Source organism: Amblyomma maculatum, chromosome 9, assembly GCF_055883805.1.
Source record: "Amblyomma maculatum isolate TAMU_Amacu chromosome 9, ASM5588380v1, whole genome shotgun sequence".
NCBI classification, from domain to species: domain Eukaryota; kingdom Metazoa; phylum Arthropoda; class Arachnida; order Ixodida; family Ixodidae; genus Amblyomma; species Amblyomma maculatum.
In genome coordinates this window covers 91,466,368-91,485,951 of record NC_139352.1, presented here as the reverse complement: position 1 = coordinate 91,485,951, position 19,584 = coordinate 91,466,368, and the positions used below count along the sequence as shown (strand labels likewise).

Sequence of the window (19,584 nt, the reverse complement as noted above, 5' to 3'; positions counted from 1 at the left end):
GTCACAGAATTTCTGCTTCAGCATCACCCATTTGCACCCTGCGGTTGTTCACGTTAAGGCTGGTTTACTGCCAACCATGGCCATACCAAATAATTCCTGCCGCTCGTGTTCTGTTACTGTTCTAAAAGACAGCCGACTATCTCCAGCCGCATACGCTTAATTCTAGTTTTCATGCAATTGCGAAAGGCAACACTAACATATATTATGCTGAGGCTTCCCCCCAAAAAATATAAAATAATATGCCTTTACAGTAACAGCCGGCTTTTTTTCTGCGGACGCTGTACCCAAATAAGCTTGCTTGTAGCGACGTGTCCTCTGGCTTCCGTATTTATCTTGCCAGCGCAGATAAATAATTTTCACCAAGCGAAGCAAGGTGACTGCCGAACTTATTACGGAGCGTAGAAGTAGCATATCCTGTGCACATTACAAGCCATGACTCAGAACCGTTCGCACTTAGACGCGGAGAAAACGAAATGACTAGAAAATTTTGCAAGAGAGGTAGCGTACCTTTACGCTGGGGAAATGACGGAGGATGCCGCTAAAAGTGTTCCGCTCAGATATGCTCTTGGAAAAATGACATTTGTAATCTTGGCTGACATAACTAGCACCTTTGTTCAAAGAGCTATAGTGGCGAAGTCAGAAATCTGAAAACATAATTTAGGTAAGACGAAGCAAATTATTATAAGGAAATGTTTGAAGTTGTACAACCAGTCAGCAAAAAGAACGGTCCGTGCTTTTTTTCTATAGAGTGAACATTACTGAGTGCAAAAGTGGGGCATTTTGTCCAGTGCATAAATTTGACCTTCAGCTTACCCCAAGGTCAACCACAACTTCCAACCCCTAGCAACTGCCAGCGTTGCTTCGCCACTCATGGATGGTGAATCAGGGCTTACAATGCTGCGGATCGGCAGTATCGCAAACGAGAATGGAATCACGTAATACATATTATGCAGCTCATACGAAAACCAAATTGGCAAGAAACGACAATGAAATCAAGAAACGCGAGATGCAAAATTATCAGAAGAGTGAGAGGCTATAGGCTCGCAGTGAAAAGGAGGGAGTCCGTGAACCAGATCGCGCGAAGCGCATGGTAACGAGCGATGCTTCGTCAGATTAGGTTCAACAAGTTACACCGTTGCTATTTTTATCTCTATCGCGACAAATAACGCAGAACTGCGAATCCTCGCAAGCGATACAGGTGCTTACAAAGTGGTGTATATAGAGAGAGTAGTCTGCCAACCAACTAGTGGAAAAAGAATATTCGAAACAAAGTGTTCATGTTAGAAGAGGCACATGCTCTAGCAATACGCAGAGAGAATGGAAACAAATTCACGTGACATAACCTGTCACGCAGTATAAAGTACTGCTTTCACGGTACGAGGTTTATCACTCCATAAGTCTATCAAGGATTGTATTTCCGCTACAAGAGATTAGAGAATGAAGCGCTTATTTTTCGGTGTAAGCGAAAAAAGCCCCCGCTGTGCAAACTATAGGCGAGAGACATGAATACTCCGACTCCGGAAACGCCAATGCTTCAGATGATCGTGAACTAAAGCACCAACATTGTGCTATCAAAAGAGGCGTTACAAACTTGTGTACGTAACGACGCAGTTCACAAAGGAATCAAAGAACAATGGCCGCAGCGCATTGTGCGTTCGTTCAGTCGAGTTCAATGTAAACAGCTGTACCTGTCATACAGTGGAGTTTTGCAAGCAATGGCCTTCTCCTAGAGACTCAAATGGATACTTGCGCGTAGTTAACGGGCTTTCAGGCGCGACCTATGATACCCGACAATCAGGAGTGGCCTAGCGCGGTAGAAATGGAGAGATACAGTTGTCCTGTTATCTCTGTGAGCTAGCCGCTATCAACCAGAAAAAAAAAGGAGCGGTGGGCAAGATAGCGGGTGCGCGTGTAATGAGCAGAGTGAGACTACGACGTTTAGGAATACAGTGGAGACTGCTCTCTCCGGACAAAGAGCCGCTGGACGTAGAGATGTAGTTTAAAGTTTATATGGCTTAACGTCGCAAATCGGCGCAGAAAGCGCGGGCACCTTTCTTGTCGCTTTGAATTAGAAAACATTTTCCGCCGAACCATGCAGGCCACAAGAATGAAAACGAGGCACAGACGCCTGTGTCTCGATTTATGCTTTGTGCCAGAAGGCCCTGGTCCACTGTACCCGAGCCGCGGCGGTCGCCAATGGGCTCTTGTACTAAGGAGCCCACCTAGTGATTGTGATAGGTGGCCCCGGCCACCTTAAGCTTCCTCCCTGCAATGAAGGTTTTCAGACAGACAGATAAGTATATAATCTATGATAAACAGAAACTGAAAAGACTTGGGAAGCAGCATAGAACCGGAGCTTCGCTTCTTGATTGTTTAAAATCCATGTGGGCAGCAAAAGTCAAGGAAGCACGGAATAACTTTTTTAAACAGGCTTGAAGCATTCATGAGATCGGACAAAAATTTCTAGAGAGCACTTTGGACCACTAAAATGCGATGAGGTGAAAGCCATCATAGCGTGGTGGATCGAAGCCCTCCACTACGGTGGCGTTTCAAAAGCGCGTGATAAGCAATATAGCTACAGAGGATTAGCTATCAAGAGCTTTAGTGAAGGAGGGGACAACACAAACAGAATATAACAGAATAATAAATATCTCGAAAGGAACATTAGAATGCCTTAAATATATTCATTCGTCGTCTAAATTACTCGAGACGACAATCCTACGCGGTTAATTGAACAGTTTTTCACAGCACAGAATAATCGAACATATCAAAAAGAGCGTTAAAGTCTCTTAAATCGATTCTTTCGGTGCATGAACTAGTCGAAAAGATAGTCCCACGCTTTTAATTAGAGTTTGCTCAAAGCAGGTGCATACACTCATGCCTCTCCCCCCCCCCCCCTCTTTTTTTTGCCACATAACATAAGCTCCATGTTTTTGTCCAAACATGCTTCCTCCTCATCACCTCTTATTTTGGTTCCCCTTCAATGCTTTTCTTCATATAATGCCACACTTGGCAGGTATGGTTTACTCTGATTTGTTATTCTTTTTTTATCTTTCTCCCTTTGCATAGTGCTCTTGAAAACTATTCCCCTTCAGTTGTATTGCTTAACAGACCCTTTTGGAATGCCTTTTTCTTTCAATAAAGTGCGTATCAGCATCTAATCTGCTTTATCTGCTGACTTATCATCTCCCTCGCATTGTAGACTTTCCTGCTGCTGCCCCTTTTTATTTTCTTTTTCAGGTTAGGGGATCACCGGTTTCAGGCTAGGAAATTCATACCCAATTAAACATCCTTCCATCCCTTACCATACTTCTTTCTGCCCCTCCCTCACTGGCTTTGCTTCTTATAAAGCCAAAGCGTATTTAAACCCCGCCAGTGATGATCTCTTGTCGCAATGTTGACTCGGCTTCTAAACCGAGCCTCCCCCTCATCTTGTACAGTGCTCTTTCATACCGCGTAGCTATCTTCTCCCTCTCGTTCTACCCTGGATAGTTCAATAACTGTACCATGAAATGCGTTACCCACCTACGGCTTTAGGGTGATGCAATGATTAATAATGTCGTATGATGTTCTTCTTATGCTTCCATAGCAGAGTGAAACCTTCCGGCACAATGACTGACAGCGCATAGTCATGCTGCATGTCCCATTTTGCTTATTTTGTTCATTTTACTTTGCGGCTTTGTATTTGTAATATCTACTTGTGTATTCCTTCTGCTTGGATCTGTACAATGATCTGCAGTATGAAATAAATAAATAAATCAATAAATAAATAAACATGAACTTGCGGCATGCTATTGTCATTAGTCATTAAGAATCCGTAGGTTTACGCTTATGCTTATCTAATGCCACGAAACCTATAAATCATTTTTTCACAGTTACGTTTTAAGTGCACTGAAGGCTCAGTCTACAAGTTGCAGTTGCCCGGAACCATTAATTATGTGCGAAGTGCCAATGAATTAAAATAATTTAGCTATATTACCCATTTTCAACCTCCAAACAATTTGAGGAACAGACTAAAAAATGAAATGGTGATAAACGATTAATGGCATAAAAACAACAAGCGGAACCAAAAACAAGTGGAAACACGCAAAGGAAAACAATATAGAGCTTCATAATTGTTCAAACTTTATTCCATAAGGAGTGAATATGGATTTTCCTCGCTTTTTAGGTCTTTGAGGAATCGGCGAAAGTGGTGGAAAAGCTGGAGTTGCAGATGCTCCTGGACGCCGACCTGGGCAACCAGACGACAATCTCTGTACAGTCCAATGATGCGGCCAGCCTCAGGGTAGAGCTGCGCTATCCCGACGGCAAACTCTGCGTCGACTGTTTCGAGCCCCACCTGAAGAAGTCCTCCAATTATACAACGTTGAAGATCCTGGGAATAGCAACGGTGTGTACTTGACCGACTTCTGACGAAAATATCACCCTGTCCATAACGATGACGAAATATATTTGTCCTATCACTGATGATACAATTTAACTAGCTCAACATTGGTCAGCGAACAGTACGTCAGTTTTAACCAACTGCCTTAGCGCTCTGTTCATTTTATTATTGCGAAAATGTTTCTCGGCTCATGGGTGACGTGGACAGGACGTGTAGACGAGATGTGTGACCACGAAATTTAGATGTACGTGAGATAAAGACGATAACGAATGATAACTAGACAAGAGAGAATAAATAACCTATAAAGTCCTAGCAACCTTGAGTTCAGAGTATTTCAGAGTTGCGAGATTCGTGACGATGATAATGAGATTGGAAAGCTAAGACTAATAGTGTACCTCAGTGGGCATTTAGAATTATTGATAATCACATGACGTCATTTATATTGCAGTGATAGTTACTGATAAGGTTACTGATAAGGTAGTGACAGTCATTGATGATGATATATTAAGGATATAAGGGTGGCGGAACACAACGGAATTTAGGCCAGCATTAACGGTACTCATAACGTGGTCAGACTAGATGGTGATAAAATTACTGGTAACAGTGATTGTTGATAATAGTGATAGGTAATGATAACGGCAGCGTCAATCAATCACGTGATGTGAACATGTCTAGACAAGAAGTTGTCAGCATCAAGTTGATCATCTCATAGTTACATGCAACAAACATGTCAACACTAATGTATATGTCAGAAAAACATGAAAACGCTGAACGAGTTCATAACCGAAACAGGGACGGAACTCGCAATGTGTTCGAATTTCCAAATGTATGGAAAATAAGTGCATCTATGTGACGTTTTTTCCTTGGCCTAACATCATGTGGAATCGCTGCTCAGGTTGCCTACTATGTGTCAGAAATCTGCTGGCTATTATGCGTATATGTATCATATGTTTCGTCTTTGTTCAATTATGTCATGCAAGCCAATTACTATAAATATAGTTCTAAGTGGGATTTACCGCATTCTTAGCGGCGAGCATTCTATTAAGGACACTTTTTCTTTGTTGCTTGCGTGTTAGATTTTTTTTTTGTACGCAAACTTGCCATAAGGCATATTATATAAACTCATGTAAATGGTTTTCCGTGAGGAACCGGAGCAGGCTCCCGCTCTTAGCGTTGTCGGTGAGCCATTTAGAAAAGTGCTCTTCCCTTGTTGTGGTTAAACCCACTTCGCGCAGAATCTGTGTTCTTGATTCCCTTGTCCCTGCACAAGTCCATAGCAGCTGGCGAACATCCACTTCTGCAGCTGGTGTGGAACACTTTGGGCATGTGGTTGGTCCGATGTCAGCTTGCGATTCCCATCGGCATTTTACCGACGGGGTAAGGGCGCCCAGCTCTTATCGTTCTAAGGGAAACCTCCTCCAATCTCGTTAAGTTACGAGGGAGTGTTAGATTTTTGCACCGAGCACTCCTCTATATGACGGACGAACTTGGATGGAGAATTCGGATTATTAAATGAAAGCCCCTAACACTGGTTTCGCTCATTTGCGTGAGAAATCCTCCACGGAGGATTCTTTGAGCACACGCAGTGATTCATTTATGTGAGACGATGTTCGGGGGAGTTTAATCGCTTTGCACTGATGACACTGTGCAAACGAAGTTATTCGATTTGCGTGATTTTCACTATTAAAAGTTTTGTCTCGCAATAGTGGTCCGCAGATTTAATTTTACATATCATGAAATGCGGCAGTGCCTTTTAATAAGAAACTTTTTCTATTGATTTCAAACAGGATGTGGATAACGTGCGTCTGTCAGAATACTGTGTGGTAATCAGCTTGAGGGGGAGGGGGGATGAAATGATACAGCATTTTTTATATCGCTCAACAGTCCAGTTTTGCGCCAACTTTATAACGACTCCATCTCTGTTGCAATTATATTCTGATACTATTCAAATTTAGATTTTAATCTTTTTCTTATTCTGTTATTATTCAGTTTCCATTCGCAATATGCTCTGAGGCATTCTCTCCGAGACTCAGTATTGATTGTTCAGCCTCTCCTGCCTCCATTGCAATTGTAAAGGAGGATTTCTGTCTCTGCACCGGCCCCTTAGTGCTTAGTGAAGGCTAGTGAAGGAAGTGCTTAGTGAAGCTTAGTTCTTACGTGGTACCACCTGCCTTGGAGTGCAGGTGTAGCCCTCACTGATGTTCGCGTTCATCGAACCCATAACTAGAATGCGTAAAGACGCTTCGGCAGAGCAGAGATGCAGGTGCTTCGCGCTACCAATACGTGCAGCCCAGTGACTAATAATATGACTGAAACTGAAGTCCTGGCGGCGCTGCGCTAGCGGGGTGAAACGCATTACACAGTTTCATTCTTTCTAAGGACTAGAAATGGTTGCGAGCCGTAATTGAAGTAACATATCAAATGGCTTTCCAGCAACGACTGCTTTAAGAATGCATTTAAAAAGAAGAACAATGGTTATTGATATATTGGTATAATGAAGCGGCTGCTTGTTTACATCGCAGGCAGTGTCGGTTGAGAACTACAGGTGGAAGGTATTACCGTTTTAACATAACTCGATGTATATGAGCCTCGCGTGGCACCTTACTACCTTTGCTTGCACGCATTCCACCGTGGCACGTCTAGAGGGCGACGTTTAGTGAGAAGTCATATTTTCTTCAGTCTTAACGCTGTACTTTTACAGAATGTTGCTGAGAGGGTGAAATGTATCGTTAACAATGTACTACAATATCTCTGTGTACATTTTTGATATCACCAAGTCTGTCATGAACCTGAACCATGAAACGTGATTTGTTGACGGTTACTTTTTGTTTGTACACAACAACCTCAGCTTTGAGCAGCAGTTCCTAAAGATTCATTCAGTGTTCATAGAGTGTCTTGAACCACTGGTTATAACTCATGAAACCCCACTTAATGACTCTATCCGGTTCTTAGATCTCGCCCTTCATTCCACTCCGTCCCATGTGTGTTGGTCAGCGCTGTTGTGTCCTCCTCTTTTTCTGTGCCGTCTTTGCGCTGTAATAATGAATGGAAGTCTGTCATCTTTATTTAAGACTAATTTACCTTCGACTATGCCCACTGCTTTAAAGAGACGCATAAACCTGATTTATTTGTTTTATGCGCATGACCCCGTAGCCTGGTGTCTGGACTTTGGTCGTGTTTCACACCATAAGCCGTGGTGAAGGCGACGTCCACGCACGGGCCACTTCGCTCGCCAGCGGTGTGCAGGATGAGCCTGTGCTCGTGCGCGCCTTCCTCAAGAAGACCGAGGTGGCCCAGCCGGCCGAAGCGGTCATCTACGCTGAGGTCAGCAAGGGTTCCCATGTGGTGCTCCATGCTAGGGTTACCGCCACCGTAATCAGGCCAACGCTGCCGTTCGAGGTCGAAGTAGAGCTCTTCGACGATGGATTAGGTGCGCTTCCATCATGACTTCAGTCAGGCACTGTTTTAGGATAACTAATACGGCGCTTTAATTGCTGAAAATAATCTTCACTTGGACTGCGTTTCAAATTCTTTGTAGACGCAGAAATATAACATTCGAAGGTATCGTATTTATCGAATAATGAGAGAAGGCATGGGCCTTAATATAGCGATAAAATCCGCATTCATGTCGTATAGAAGTCTACCTTGGATACCGTTACGTACTATAAAGGGGTAGTGAGGGTCGGTTCGCAGACATGATGAAATTATTAGCTGCTTAGTAGACACTGACTACGGTTGCTTCCTTGAACTCTTGTATTAGGCATAGCACGCGACTCTATGTTGTTTTTTCTTCGTTTTTTATAAGCGAGACTGAAAAACAAGATAGCAAGATTATGTTATTTTAAGAATGATGACAGACAAGTGGGGTACCTCGCTATGTCTAAAGACATGTTCGGTGTTGCGTAAAGATGTAGTAGGAGGAGCTTCAACACTGGCTAACTACACTCTATATTGATTTGTAATCATTTACCGCTAACAACTAGTGGCCAGCTATCGACGAGACGGAGCGTACCTGCCATGCCTCACTCACGGTGAGTCATGGCAGAAGTACCAAATTTTCTCGGACTATTTGCTTTAACTCGATGTTTATATAGGCGGGAACGAAAATAGCTTGATATTTTTTGAAAAGAATGTCTTCTGGGGAACACTTAAGCGAAGTTATGGTGGATTAAGGGGAAACAATAGTTAGATATAGAGCCCATCCTAACAAGACAGGAAGGAAGGAATGTACTTCCAGCCGTAAACACATCAATCATCTAGAATTCTAATGATTTCGTCAATGTAATCACTAGAAACTGGTACCACATTTAAACTTTAGAGGATCAATCACGCAGCATTATATGCGTGTATACGCACTGTGAAGTCCGATTTGACGTGAAGTGCATTGATCGTGCGCAGCGTGTACTGTGAGACGATCCCGACAATGGACCGCGAGACACGCGCCACGCAAATCGCCGAGTAAATTTTGGTGCTTGGTAGTCAATAGCTGCCGGCAGGATGTTGTAACGGTCATTTGTTCTTAAAATAATTACGCCTTAAGCTTCTTTGCACTGCATCAGTGATATCCCAGACCAGAAGACATTACGAACGGCTGTTGGCATTTACAGTCAACGGCGCCACTTGAATCACGTTGTGTCCCTTCTATATCTTAGTTTCGGTGTAGGCGCAGCTTCTGATGGTACAAAACAGTCCTCAAAGTGACCGACAATAATGAGTGCCATTCGGCTATGAACTGAATTTATGGTCCCAACAAAAAATTCATGGGTTGAACTAACAGCGAATGACACCGCTCCATCGGAAAATGACTCTTTGCCAGAAAGCTTGTTTTTTCTGAAACGCTTCAGAGAGAAACATGGCGGACTCTTATTTGTATGTTCATGCCCAAGAATACCTTATTCACTCATATTACAGTCCTTTGAGTCGGCGACTGTACAGCATGGTTTTAAGAACGCTGGAAGAAATCATGTAATATTACTTTGCACTCGGTTAAGTATTCTGCATTTCGAATGAACCATTGGTGACACCTCATATTTTCAGCGTGCTCGATAAGTGCGTTACCTCGAGGCGCTCAACGGGTTGTTCAGGACGCTTTCTGCAAGGATGTACCGGGTTCAAAAAATATCTTTTCATATGCAGGTGCCGATGTCACAGCAAACGACGGCATCTAAAGTGGCTACTTCAAGCAGTTTCATGGTGTTGGCCGCTACTTGGTTTCGGCTCGTGTTGTCAGCGGCAACGAATCGGTCATTGTCCGAGGACGCAAGGCTTCGGGCGGACTGCCCGCCCCACAGCCATTAGGTAGGTCGTTAGTTCGTGCGGACGGAAAGAATTGACGGAATCGCCTGTTTGAACCAAAGATAGGTCAATAATGCTGGTGCCTGTTTGATCTCATGCAAAACGTCATATTATCAAAAATGAAACTCTGAGCGCTTGCTAAGTCAAAAAGTGCAGACATTTATTGCAACTTTTCGAAGTGGCAAATAAAAGCATTGAGGGCTTATTAAGGCGTCGTCTATAAGAATATGTATGAAACCACTTCGGTTCACTCCATTCAGCGAGCCTCATTGCAGATCCTGGTTCGCGTAATGTGGTTTGGTTGGTACTCGCTTATTCATTTTTTTCTGTTAATTAGGGCCTGTAATACGTCACACACGCTGATTGGCATATAGTCGTCAGCTGTCGCATTATCTGAAAGACCACGTTTCCTAGACAAAGCTCCACTTGAACCGGCACGTATGAACGTCCCTGCGTGTTGAAGCAGTAATGTCTCGGACAAGGGATACAAGTGTTCCGGACGGCTCGATTCTCGTCTCTGTTTCCCAAACTAAAGAAGCTGTTTAAGAAAAGAAATTATATCAGGTACAGTGGCGAACACGCAGAGAAATGACGCTTGCCTTTCTACGGGCTATAATTTTCTGTGGGAAACATGTTCCATCATCTAGCCCAAATAATCGTTCTTTTAAATCAAAGAAGCATGATGAAAAATAGCGCAAAACGTACACGAAGAACGGAAGGACGACACAGAAAAGCGCTAACTCGCAACTGGGGTTTATTGCTGAAGCACGCAATAAATACTGGTCACTTGGAAAAAAATAACAAAAAAAAAGAAAAGAAAAAAAGAAAGAGAAAAGCAGCCTCCTATATGGGAAGCTAGGTCAAACATATGCAGTAACACACAGTAACACGTGTCGCTCATTGCTAGGGAGGGAAGAAGGAAAAGGGAAGAGAAACCTAAGTAGATAGGTAAAATCAAGGTAAAGTAGAGGCTAAAAAATCAAATTCGTAATCTACCAAGCTAACCGACGGCTCGCTGACACACAAATTTTGACATTTTTTAATACGGTAAGCCTCCATAATTCCATGAACCAGCTTGTCACGATGTCTAAAAAGAACGGTGGCCCTAGAAAAAAAGCGGTGTGCACTTTACTACTTACGTTTCTTTTCCCTTTTCCTTCTTCCCTCTTCAGCAATGAGTGGCACGTGTTGTGTTACTGCCTATATTTGACCTAGCTTTCCATATAGGAGGCTGCTTCTCTCTTTCTTTCTTTGCTTTTCTTTTTTGTTGTTATTTTTTCCAAGTGACCAGTACTTATTGCATGCTTCAGCAATAAACCCCAGTTGCGAGTTAGCGCTTGTCCTGGTCGTCCTTCCATCCTTCGTGCAGTTTTTGCGCTATTTTCCATCGTGAACATTCACCAACTCGTCAAACTTTCGGCATTAAACAAAGGAGCAGCCAGATTTGGGAGCACCTGCCTCTACATGTAGTCTCCCGATGTAGACCACAACAAGCCGGTAAATAAGAGCCCGTCAATATCACCTGCCTACTACCACCTGGGAGATGCATGCTCGTAATATTTCGCTCAGAACACCGTTGCCGATTCTCGATATATCTGGGCCTTTAGGCGGTCGCTTTGAAACTTTGAACCTTGTACAACTGGTGTCAGCTAAGGTTTATATTAGTGTGATCAATTATTGCACATTTTAAAAAGTTCTAAAGAAAATTCCACCACTTGCGAGGAGCCAGAATGCTTGTCAAGCAATACTGCGCCGAGTGTCACACGTTCGCATGAAACGCACCAAAGATCACAACAGTGAGCGCACGAGACGCATTCGAAGACATAGCAACTAGCGGCAATGGCTCGATTACGCAGATCGCGACTCGTAAGTGGTTTGGTGCAGAAGGCTCTATTTTGTGTATTGTGGCTTACCGAATGCACCTAACTACGAAAGGAGGGTTGTTTATACTACGGTGAAGATATAAGCAGCTGCGTCATAGAAGCTCTGTTGCAAGAAGGTGTGAATTAATAGTAATGCTGCAAGCCCCTAAAATTTTTTCGATCCGAGACGGGCCACAGCTCATTATTTCATTAGAAATCTTCCAATGTGCAGGAGAAGGCAAGGAAGGAGTGATAAATTTTGAAATGGATTCGAGAGTGACAGTAATGGCCCGGCACTGAAGCCGACGAGAATTCGGCACCTGACAGCAGTGGGCCCTTCGCCGGACAACTCATCTTCATACATTGTATGGACTCAAGAGCATTATCATCGCTCTCCCTTGAACTTTATTAGAACAGTTAACCTTTTTTCTTTCATTTAACACCCCCTTTAATTTTTGCATATTTCATTATGACCTGAGGCAAAAAACAACGTTATTAAAAAAACAAAAAGCCGTGTACAAGATCGTAAAAGAGTTCGGGGCAGTTGGGGCAGGTATGACCTGAGAGGAAACGGAATTAAAGTTATTTCAGGAGATCTAAAACCATAACAGATAATTATTAATGCTTTGTCACAACCGAGAAATGATAACTTTGAAGCAGCACACCGCATTAAGCAGTTATATGGCACGTATCACGTTGCATTCGGCCGTCGTTACTGAGACGGGTTTGTAGTGCAATGGCATCTTTAGCAGCGCTCACGAATAGTTTCACTGATAAATTCTATAATTGAATTTCAGCCTTCTCCGCAGCTCCTTCCAGTGTAGAAGCTCAGGCAGAGGAAGAAGGTGTTCAGGGCATTCCCCTAAGTCAGTTCGTCTACGTGGATTAAGACATCGAAGATGCAGAACCAGAGATCAAGTCCAGCGAAAAGGCCCCCGCGTTTGTCAGATACGCCAAGGGAGGCTCATTTCGCCTCACGGAAGACATCGAGGTGTCGAAGATTACTCCAGGTTCCACAACGACTTGAAAGTCGGGGATACCTTTGTTGCTGACAATGGAACACACGTCGTACGTCTCGTTATTAATATAAACAGCGCAAACACGAAGACAAGGGACAAGAAACAAGAAAGCCACAGTACAAGCGCTGACTCACAACTAAGCCTAAGCCCTTTACTCCAAGGCCCAGAAAAACAAACATGTAGAAAACGAAACAGTCACGTGAAACAACCCCTGGGTTCACCTGCTGCATAAAAAATTACTTTAAATATTAACTTAAAAAACACACCTCTTTGCTTGAAAGAGCAAGAGAAGTCTTGCTGACATACTTATTGTCCGTTGAAATAAAATACGATTCCACTATCTCTCTCGTTATCTTCTCTTTGTGGCGATATAAAACCTTAACACTGTCAAACTTAGGAGTGCGCTTCTTCTTCTCCTTCATGATTTCACATGACTGGCAATGTGATAACAGAAACGTGAAGTGAAATAATGAAGAAGGAGAAGAAGTGCACTTTTAAGTTTGACAGTGTTAAGATTTTATATCGCCACAAAGAGAAGATAACGAGAGAGATAGTGGAATCGTATTTTATTTCAACGGACAATAAGTGTGTCAGCAAGACTTCTCTTGCTCTTTCAAGCAAAGAGGTGTCTTTTTTAAGTGAATTTTTAAAGTAATTTTTTTATGCAGCAGGTGAACCCAGGGGTTGTTTCACGTGACTGTTTCGTTTTCTACATGTTTCTTTTTCTGGGCCTTGGAGTAAAGGGCTTAGGCTTAGTTGTGAGTCAGCGCTTGTACTGTGGCTTTCTTATTTCTTGTCCCTTGTCTTCGTGTTCGGGCTGTTTATATTAATAATGAATAAGTACCAACTCGCTCAACAAAGTATCTTCGTACGTCTCGCCTGGACTTGCCCAGGAGCTCGTCTGAACACTGGAAACGGTGAGGCTTCACTGGACCATAAGTTGAAAACTGCGAAATCTGGCTGAGCAGGGCATATCTAAGATAAATAGAGAGAAAGAGAGAGAGGGGGCAATTATTAACTATTAGAAACCTTTGGTGGCAAAAACCTCCGCCGCTAAATTATGATCAAGTCAGCTTTAACTGCTCCTCTTGATAGGTCCCTTTGAGGATCTTCTTTTGCTTACATACACATTGCTATTGGAATAATCAATGATCCCTTATTTGGTCCCTTGATCCCTTATTATCAGATAACAGCTACAAAGCGCTGCCGCGTTCCTCTTTTTCAACTCGCAAAAAGAGGTCTCTTGTGAGCACCCGATATTCTGCAGGAGCAGTGCCCGTTCAGACTTCACCTTCTCCAATTTTCATTTAAACTTTTCATGCGACAGTTCACATAACGGCAGCAAATAGAATTACATGCTAAAGGCCTAAACTCTATTGAGGACTTAATTGTTTTTTTCAGACGGTGGTATTGGTAGCTGAGCTCCCTTGCTCGAAGACAGCTCAGTTCTCTCGATCTAGTCGCTACTTGGCTGCTAGTAATTAAATCTCACACAGTGAACACGGGCTGTACAAAACTCGATAATGGTAGGTTTGGTTGCGCAGCAATTCGGCCGTGTGAGTCGTGCAGAGAGAACCAACTATTTGCCCGTCCCGTCTGCTGCTTTTGAGATAACGGCTCTCTTAGAGCACTCGCTTTTCCTTTAGGTTTTCTGCTCTTTGCCTCGCGATCGGCTTGCTTTGTGGAGAGTTCAGGCCAGTAACGAGAAACTACATTAACAGAGCATGATGAACTTGTGATCGTGGTTTCCAAACAAAAAAAAAATATATTTTAGGAGTCATTGTAGAAACTGCATTAGGATAATGCGAAAGCATTAGCGCTGCCGCAACGTTTTTATAATTTTCACTTTTTTACAGTTTAATGACCTTATTTCTTAGTTCAGTTTTTTACTTTTTCTTTCCGTTTTTAATATTGAACTTCATGGTATTTTATTTATTCTTTTGGTAATTTTTCTATTTTCATTTCTTATTTAATCTTTTCTACCACTTTCATTATTTATCATTATCAGAAATTACTAGAGTTAATATTTTATTAGTGTTATTATTATTTGCCATCATCAGCAATTATTACTTCTTACTGAATTGTTTTTTATTATCAATATAATAGTAATAATAATCAACCAATCGATCAATCAATCAATCTTTATTTAATGTGCGCAGGAGCAACCATGTGGTGTTCGTGCTACAGCACAAATAAAAAAAAATAATACGAACACTTCGACCGCACGAGCTTCTTTAACGTGCACTACCATAGCAGAGCATATGGTGCTATTGCTTTTCGTCTCCAAAAGCGCAAAACAGACACGTTTCTTAATAATAAACGCCTAGCTTTCTTTAGGTTATGGTGGTAAGTAGTAGTATCAGTACTTTGAACGGGGCGTTCTAGAGATAGAAAAACTATCGAGCCTTTATTAAGAAAGTCTCAGTTCGACTTGGACACTGTAATGCGTGCGTGGTGTGAATAATGCGTGGAAAAAGGCATTTCAACTATACATACTCGCGCAAGCCACATTTGCTGTCATGAAAATCCTGTGTTTATATGAAAAATTTAACAAATAGTCAAAACGTGCGAATACGCGGCTTAGGGGGAAACCCCTTTAGATCTCTATACTTAGCTAGCCGACTCATTTTGAGTAGTAGCCTTTGCGCAGAAATTCCTTCTGCCTTTCATTTCTCATTCACATAAAATGACATAATCCCGTAGCAGGATCACATGACCATTTCCAGCGATCATGTTTGACCCTAATCTGATTGAGGGACGCGGCAATCAACCGCTGCCTCATCGCCATATGGCACATTATAATAGACTCCTGCTTTTGTAACAGAACCCCTTAAATATCTTTTGATAAACATCCTTATGCCCCCCAAAAAACGCGACTTGAACTTGTTTTTTTTTCTTCACGCACAGCATCCCGTATTGAACTGAGAGCGAGCACTCAACTGGCCAGTCTCATGAAGGACTTCGACTCTGCAGTTGAGATCATCACTGAGGAAGGCAACATATCGGCGAGAGCTGTCGGCGCCAGGCAGCAGATCGAGTTTTCGCTTCCTGACGCACTGCTTCTCGCAGCGAACGAGAGCCTGGCGCTAGACTTCTACTTCGCTGCCAGAGTGTGGAACGAAGAGGGACTCTCCTCGTCAGTGTCGAACATTGCGAGGGGTACTTTTGAAAGGCCGCCGCTGCTCACGGCGTCGTACGGTGGCTGGTTAGGGACGGGGGCGTTTGTCGGTATTGGTTTGGGAGCCTTTGTCGTTTTAGGAGTCTGTCAGAGTGGCGAGTGTTGTGTACTTCAGGAAGCGCAGGCCTCGTTAGAACAAGTTTTCCGAAAGCAAGTCCAGCATGCGCCGTCGTAACCTTAATTATAGTTAGGCGAGAGGAAGAGGAGGCAAAAGGACCTTCTAGTGTTGCGGCAAGCGGACTGCTTTCAGACCAGGTTTGCATTCACCTTTTACTTTGTTTACCTAGCCTCTCTACCTTATTGGGGGCACGACTTAAATTTGGCGCGGATCCGTATTAAGGGGAGTGATAAATTGTATATGGAGTAAGCCATATTCGAGAGGCTGAGGCAACTTCGGTAGAAGACACGCGGACAGGGTTAGTGAACGCGTTTATCAATGGTCAGCGCTATTTCTAAGATTTAATTACCATGGCAGTGCTTTGCTCTCCTTTATTTCTTATTTTGATACGTTGTCTGTGTTGGGGATGTTGTTCAAACAGCTGACTTTTTTGTTTCATACGTGGCAGTTATTCTACTGCCGGACGACCTCAGCAGGAGGTTGCGATACTGCATTCATTGGCGACATCAACCGGACCACGTTTTTCTATTTTGTTATTTTTGCCTCTTAGTACTTCTAATACCGGACGACGACCCAAGCTGGAGGTTACGATAAGGCATTCATAGGGGAGATCGACGGGACCATGTTTTTCTATTGTCTTTTTTGCCTCTTCCGTACATTTAGGATATGGTTTGCCCTGCAAGCTTTTAATGCATGATACGCGCGCCCCGTATAGTTGGCTCAGCGAACTAAAACTCCACAGCCAGTTAGTTGAAACACATTAAGAAAAAGAAGCTGCTGCTCCGATCAGTGGCTGCATGGGCCCATCCTCCTTTCGTGACGTTATCTTTTTATAGGGAGGAATTCGCAACAATAGAAAAGGGCACGACAAATGAGACAAAGGCGTGCCCAAGAAAGGACCTCCGTTCCTCTGCATACTCTGCATATGCTCGGTGCGATTTTAAAGTGCATTATCTGTGACGGTGTGTATGCTGATGTGATATATTTATCCTGTACGCCGATAACCTCAAATCAAGGACACAGCTCAGAGCGTGACAGATATTCAGCCTTACAGTTCAAAGTCTGGAGTGATCCAGCACCAAAGTTACCTTTGTGACTCCACATGGCGTCGGATTTCGGCTCTTGAACATTTTTCACTTTGTGTACAACATACTGAATATTTTTTTTTAAGGTGTTGAAAAGCGCGTGTCACAAACTCCTTTTGGTTGCTTTCTTACCGTAAATAAAACTGATGAAGAAACTGAAAGTGTGCTGTGATCAGAGATATTTCCTGGTTTATCATCTCTGTGGACACATTGAAACTGTAGGTGTGTGAAACATATCTAACACCGATGTTCTTGTACACAGTAGTAGTACATATGGTATAGACAAGTGAATATTTTGTTCACTAACATGTTCGATGTGTCTGCTCCTCTTTTTTCACTTGATATATTGAAACCATCATGTTCATTTATATGGTTGTTAGAGAGTTGACAAATGTAGTGAGGTGGTGCAATAGTACAAAATAGACTTAACATAGATGTTACAACAAATTCTGGCCAATCCCCCACTGTTATACAGGTGACAAATGAAGTGAGGTGGTGCGTGCAATATTAAAAACCAGATGCAACTTAGAGGTTACAATGAATTCTGGCCAATCCCCCCCCCCCGTGGGTATGTGCCATTATAACAAGGGAGAAGAAGGAGAACTTAGAGGTCGCGAAGCAATGTGTGCAATCGGTTCATTTAAACATATATTCCCAATTACACACATAGAGGTGAATGAAAACAAAATCTCCTGCAATTCTTGCCTTCGTTGGGTGTTTTATTACAGAACTAACGATCAGAACATTCTGATGACTGTTCACCTCCTTCACTCTGGTTACATCACGAGGATGCGGTTGTGCTGCCATTGCCAGCGACGTTCGCCCGGTAGGCAATACATTCAGTCGCTTTTGAATACCGTGAATGCGGGTTAGTTTGGTGCTGACGGGAAATAAAAACAGCATCATGCTGAATAGTTGCTTTTGTTTGGTTTGTAGGGTTTAACGTCCCAAAGCGAATCGGGCTATGAGAGATGTCGTAGTGGAGGACTCTGAGAATTTTGACCACTTGAGGTTCTTTACCATGCGTGCACTTACAACGCACAGCAGATGGGCCCCTTGCTTTTCGCCTCCGTCGAAAAGCGGCTGCTGTGGCCGAGGTTTGATCCCGCATCTTTGGGCACAGTTGTCGAGCGCCCTAGTCACTGCACCAATTTTTTTTCGTTATTACCACTGGATCACCACGACGGGGCCCAAACACTTGCGTCGACGTGGCCTGCGCTGAAAGATACAGAGACGGAAGTTTAGCAAGCTTGCGCAGGCCTTTTGCCGACAAAAGTCACTGTAAACAGTGGAGCCGTAGTGAAGTGCGAAGGCTAGATACCGACGCCGACTCATCGAATATGCGGCAAACACTTTGTCGTACCCAGTCGAAAAAAACTAAACAAAATTTTCTGATGTTACGACAGGATTTCTGTGCGCTTTTTGACGGGAAATCTGTTGTGACAACAGAACATTTTGTAGTAACATCAGAAATTCCTATAGTTACAACAGAAAAGTGCTACAGAACTACAGACAAACGGAATATACTGCAGAAAAACTACAGAACTACAGAAAAATTTGATGGTTACAACCGAACTACAGGATATTTTGTCATATTTTTGACACAGTTCTGTAGTTGTTTTTGACTGGATAGATACGCTGGAGCTTGTTCACCTTTACGCCAGAGCGGTCCACCTGCCTATAGGTCGTGAATAACTCGAGTTTGGCTTTCTTTGCACCACTAAATGGGATCTTGGTACCTTTTCGGTTTGGGTGCGACTGCGCAGGCAGCATATGTAGACGAGGAAGCCACTATATTGTAATGTGTAGGCCTCTTTATTTGTTGAAGCTTACGTAGATGTGTTTACCTATGTGAAAACAATATCTCAAATATGCTTTATTTTCGCTTTGATAATTGTACGTTTGCGTAGTGAGCTACTGCATGACCTATATGCGTTAAACTCCTCCGTGGATAAGTTGCATGGCTATCTTCACTGAGTTCACCTCAAAATATTTTAATATATTTCATAATGAAGATTGCCACTGAATGTTGACAGCCGCTGATTTTCTCTGTCGAAGTTGAATATTTATATATATACCGAGCAGAATTGTGTTCGCAGCCGCTGATTTGCTGCGTTGGAGCTGACATCGTTTTTATAACGTGCAGTCTTGTATTCACAGTGAAAAATCGGGAATGCTATCGAGTTGTGGGGTTGAGCATCGCCGATCGACATATGGGCAAGCGATTCAGACTCTCCAGTAATCTTTATATCAACTACCTACTGCATGGCACACAATAGCTTTCTGAGTTTATCCTACACTGAAACGCGGCCACGGTGGTCGGGGCTGAACTAGATCGTCCTAACTACGGAACTGCCACGGCCGCTGGAAATTGTAATGCAAGCTAAAAGCGTGAATAGCCGTGATGAAATTGCGAACGTTAACGCCGACAGCCGCCCACGAACAAAGCCGGCACAACACGCACGCAGCGGGGTTATTTCAACAAATGACGCAAGGTTAAGCAGATGCCTGCGTGCCTAAGCGCAATGGATGCCCTTGCTATCGTTGGCATTCTTACATAAAACGCTTTACCCATACAGCCGCTCGACGCCAGTGAGAGGCTTCGTTCATACCAACAACGCTCATTTGCCGCATCGAGTGAAA

General features: G+C 43.1%; 2 protein-coding genes across 2 annotated transcripts; both read left to right on the top strand.

Moving 5' to 3' along the window:
* Nucleotides 1-1,914: 1,914 nt before the first annotated feature.
* LOC146179734 (uncharacterized) lies at nt 1,915-12,866 on the top strand. Its single transcript, XM_084580264.1, has 5 exons — nt 1,915-1,923; nt 4,169-4,390; nt 7,538-7,708; nt 9,521-9,682; nt 12,339-12,866. Exons 1-4 carry the CDS (start codon nt 1,915-1,917, stop codon nt 9,680-9,682), a joined length of 564 nt encoding a protein of 187 aa, XP_084436390.1. The 3' UTR covers nt 12,339-12,866.
* Nucleotides 12,867-13,310: 444 nt separating this feature from the next.
* On the top strand, nt 13,311-17,088 carry LOC146179733 (calcium-activated chloride channel regulator 1-like). The gene is made up of 2 exons (XM_084579327.1): nt 13,311-13,477; nt 15,468-17,088. Exons 1-2 carry the CDS (start codon nt 13,393-13,395, stop codon nt 15,911-15,913), a joined length of 531 nt encoding a protein of 176 aa, XP_084435453.1. The 5' UTR covers nt 13,311-13,392; the 3' UTR covers nt 15,914-17,088.
* Nucleotides 17,089-19,584: the final 2,496 nt, after the last annotated feature.

Excerpts from the sequence above, each read along its gene's own strand:
- LOC146179734 (XM_084580264.1), top strand. Across the intron at positions 4,391-7,537 it reads AGATCCTGGGAATAGCAACG|CCTGGTGTCTGGACTTTGGT; the intron begins GTGTGTACTTGA and ends ATGACCCCGTAG. Across the intron at positions 7,709-9,520 it reads AAGCGGTCATCTACGCTGAG|GTGCCGATGTCACAGCAAAC; the intron begins GTCAGCAAGGGT and ends TTTCATATGCAG.
- LOC146179733 (XM_084579327.1), top strand. The coding sequence starts at position 13,393 with ATGAATAAGTACCAACTCGCTCAACAAAGTATCTTCGTACGTCTCGCC. Across the intron at positions 13,478-15,467 it reads TCGTCTGAACACTGGAAACG|CATCCCGTATTGAACTGAGA; the intron begins GTGAGGCTTCAC and ends CTTCACGCACAG.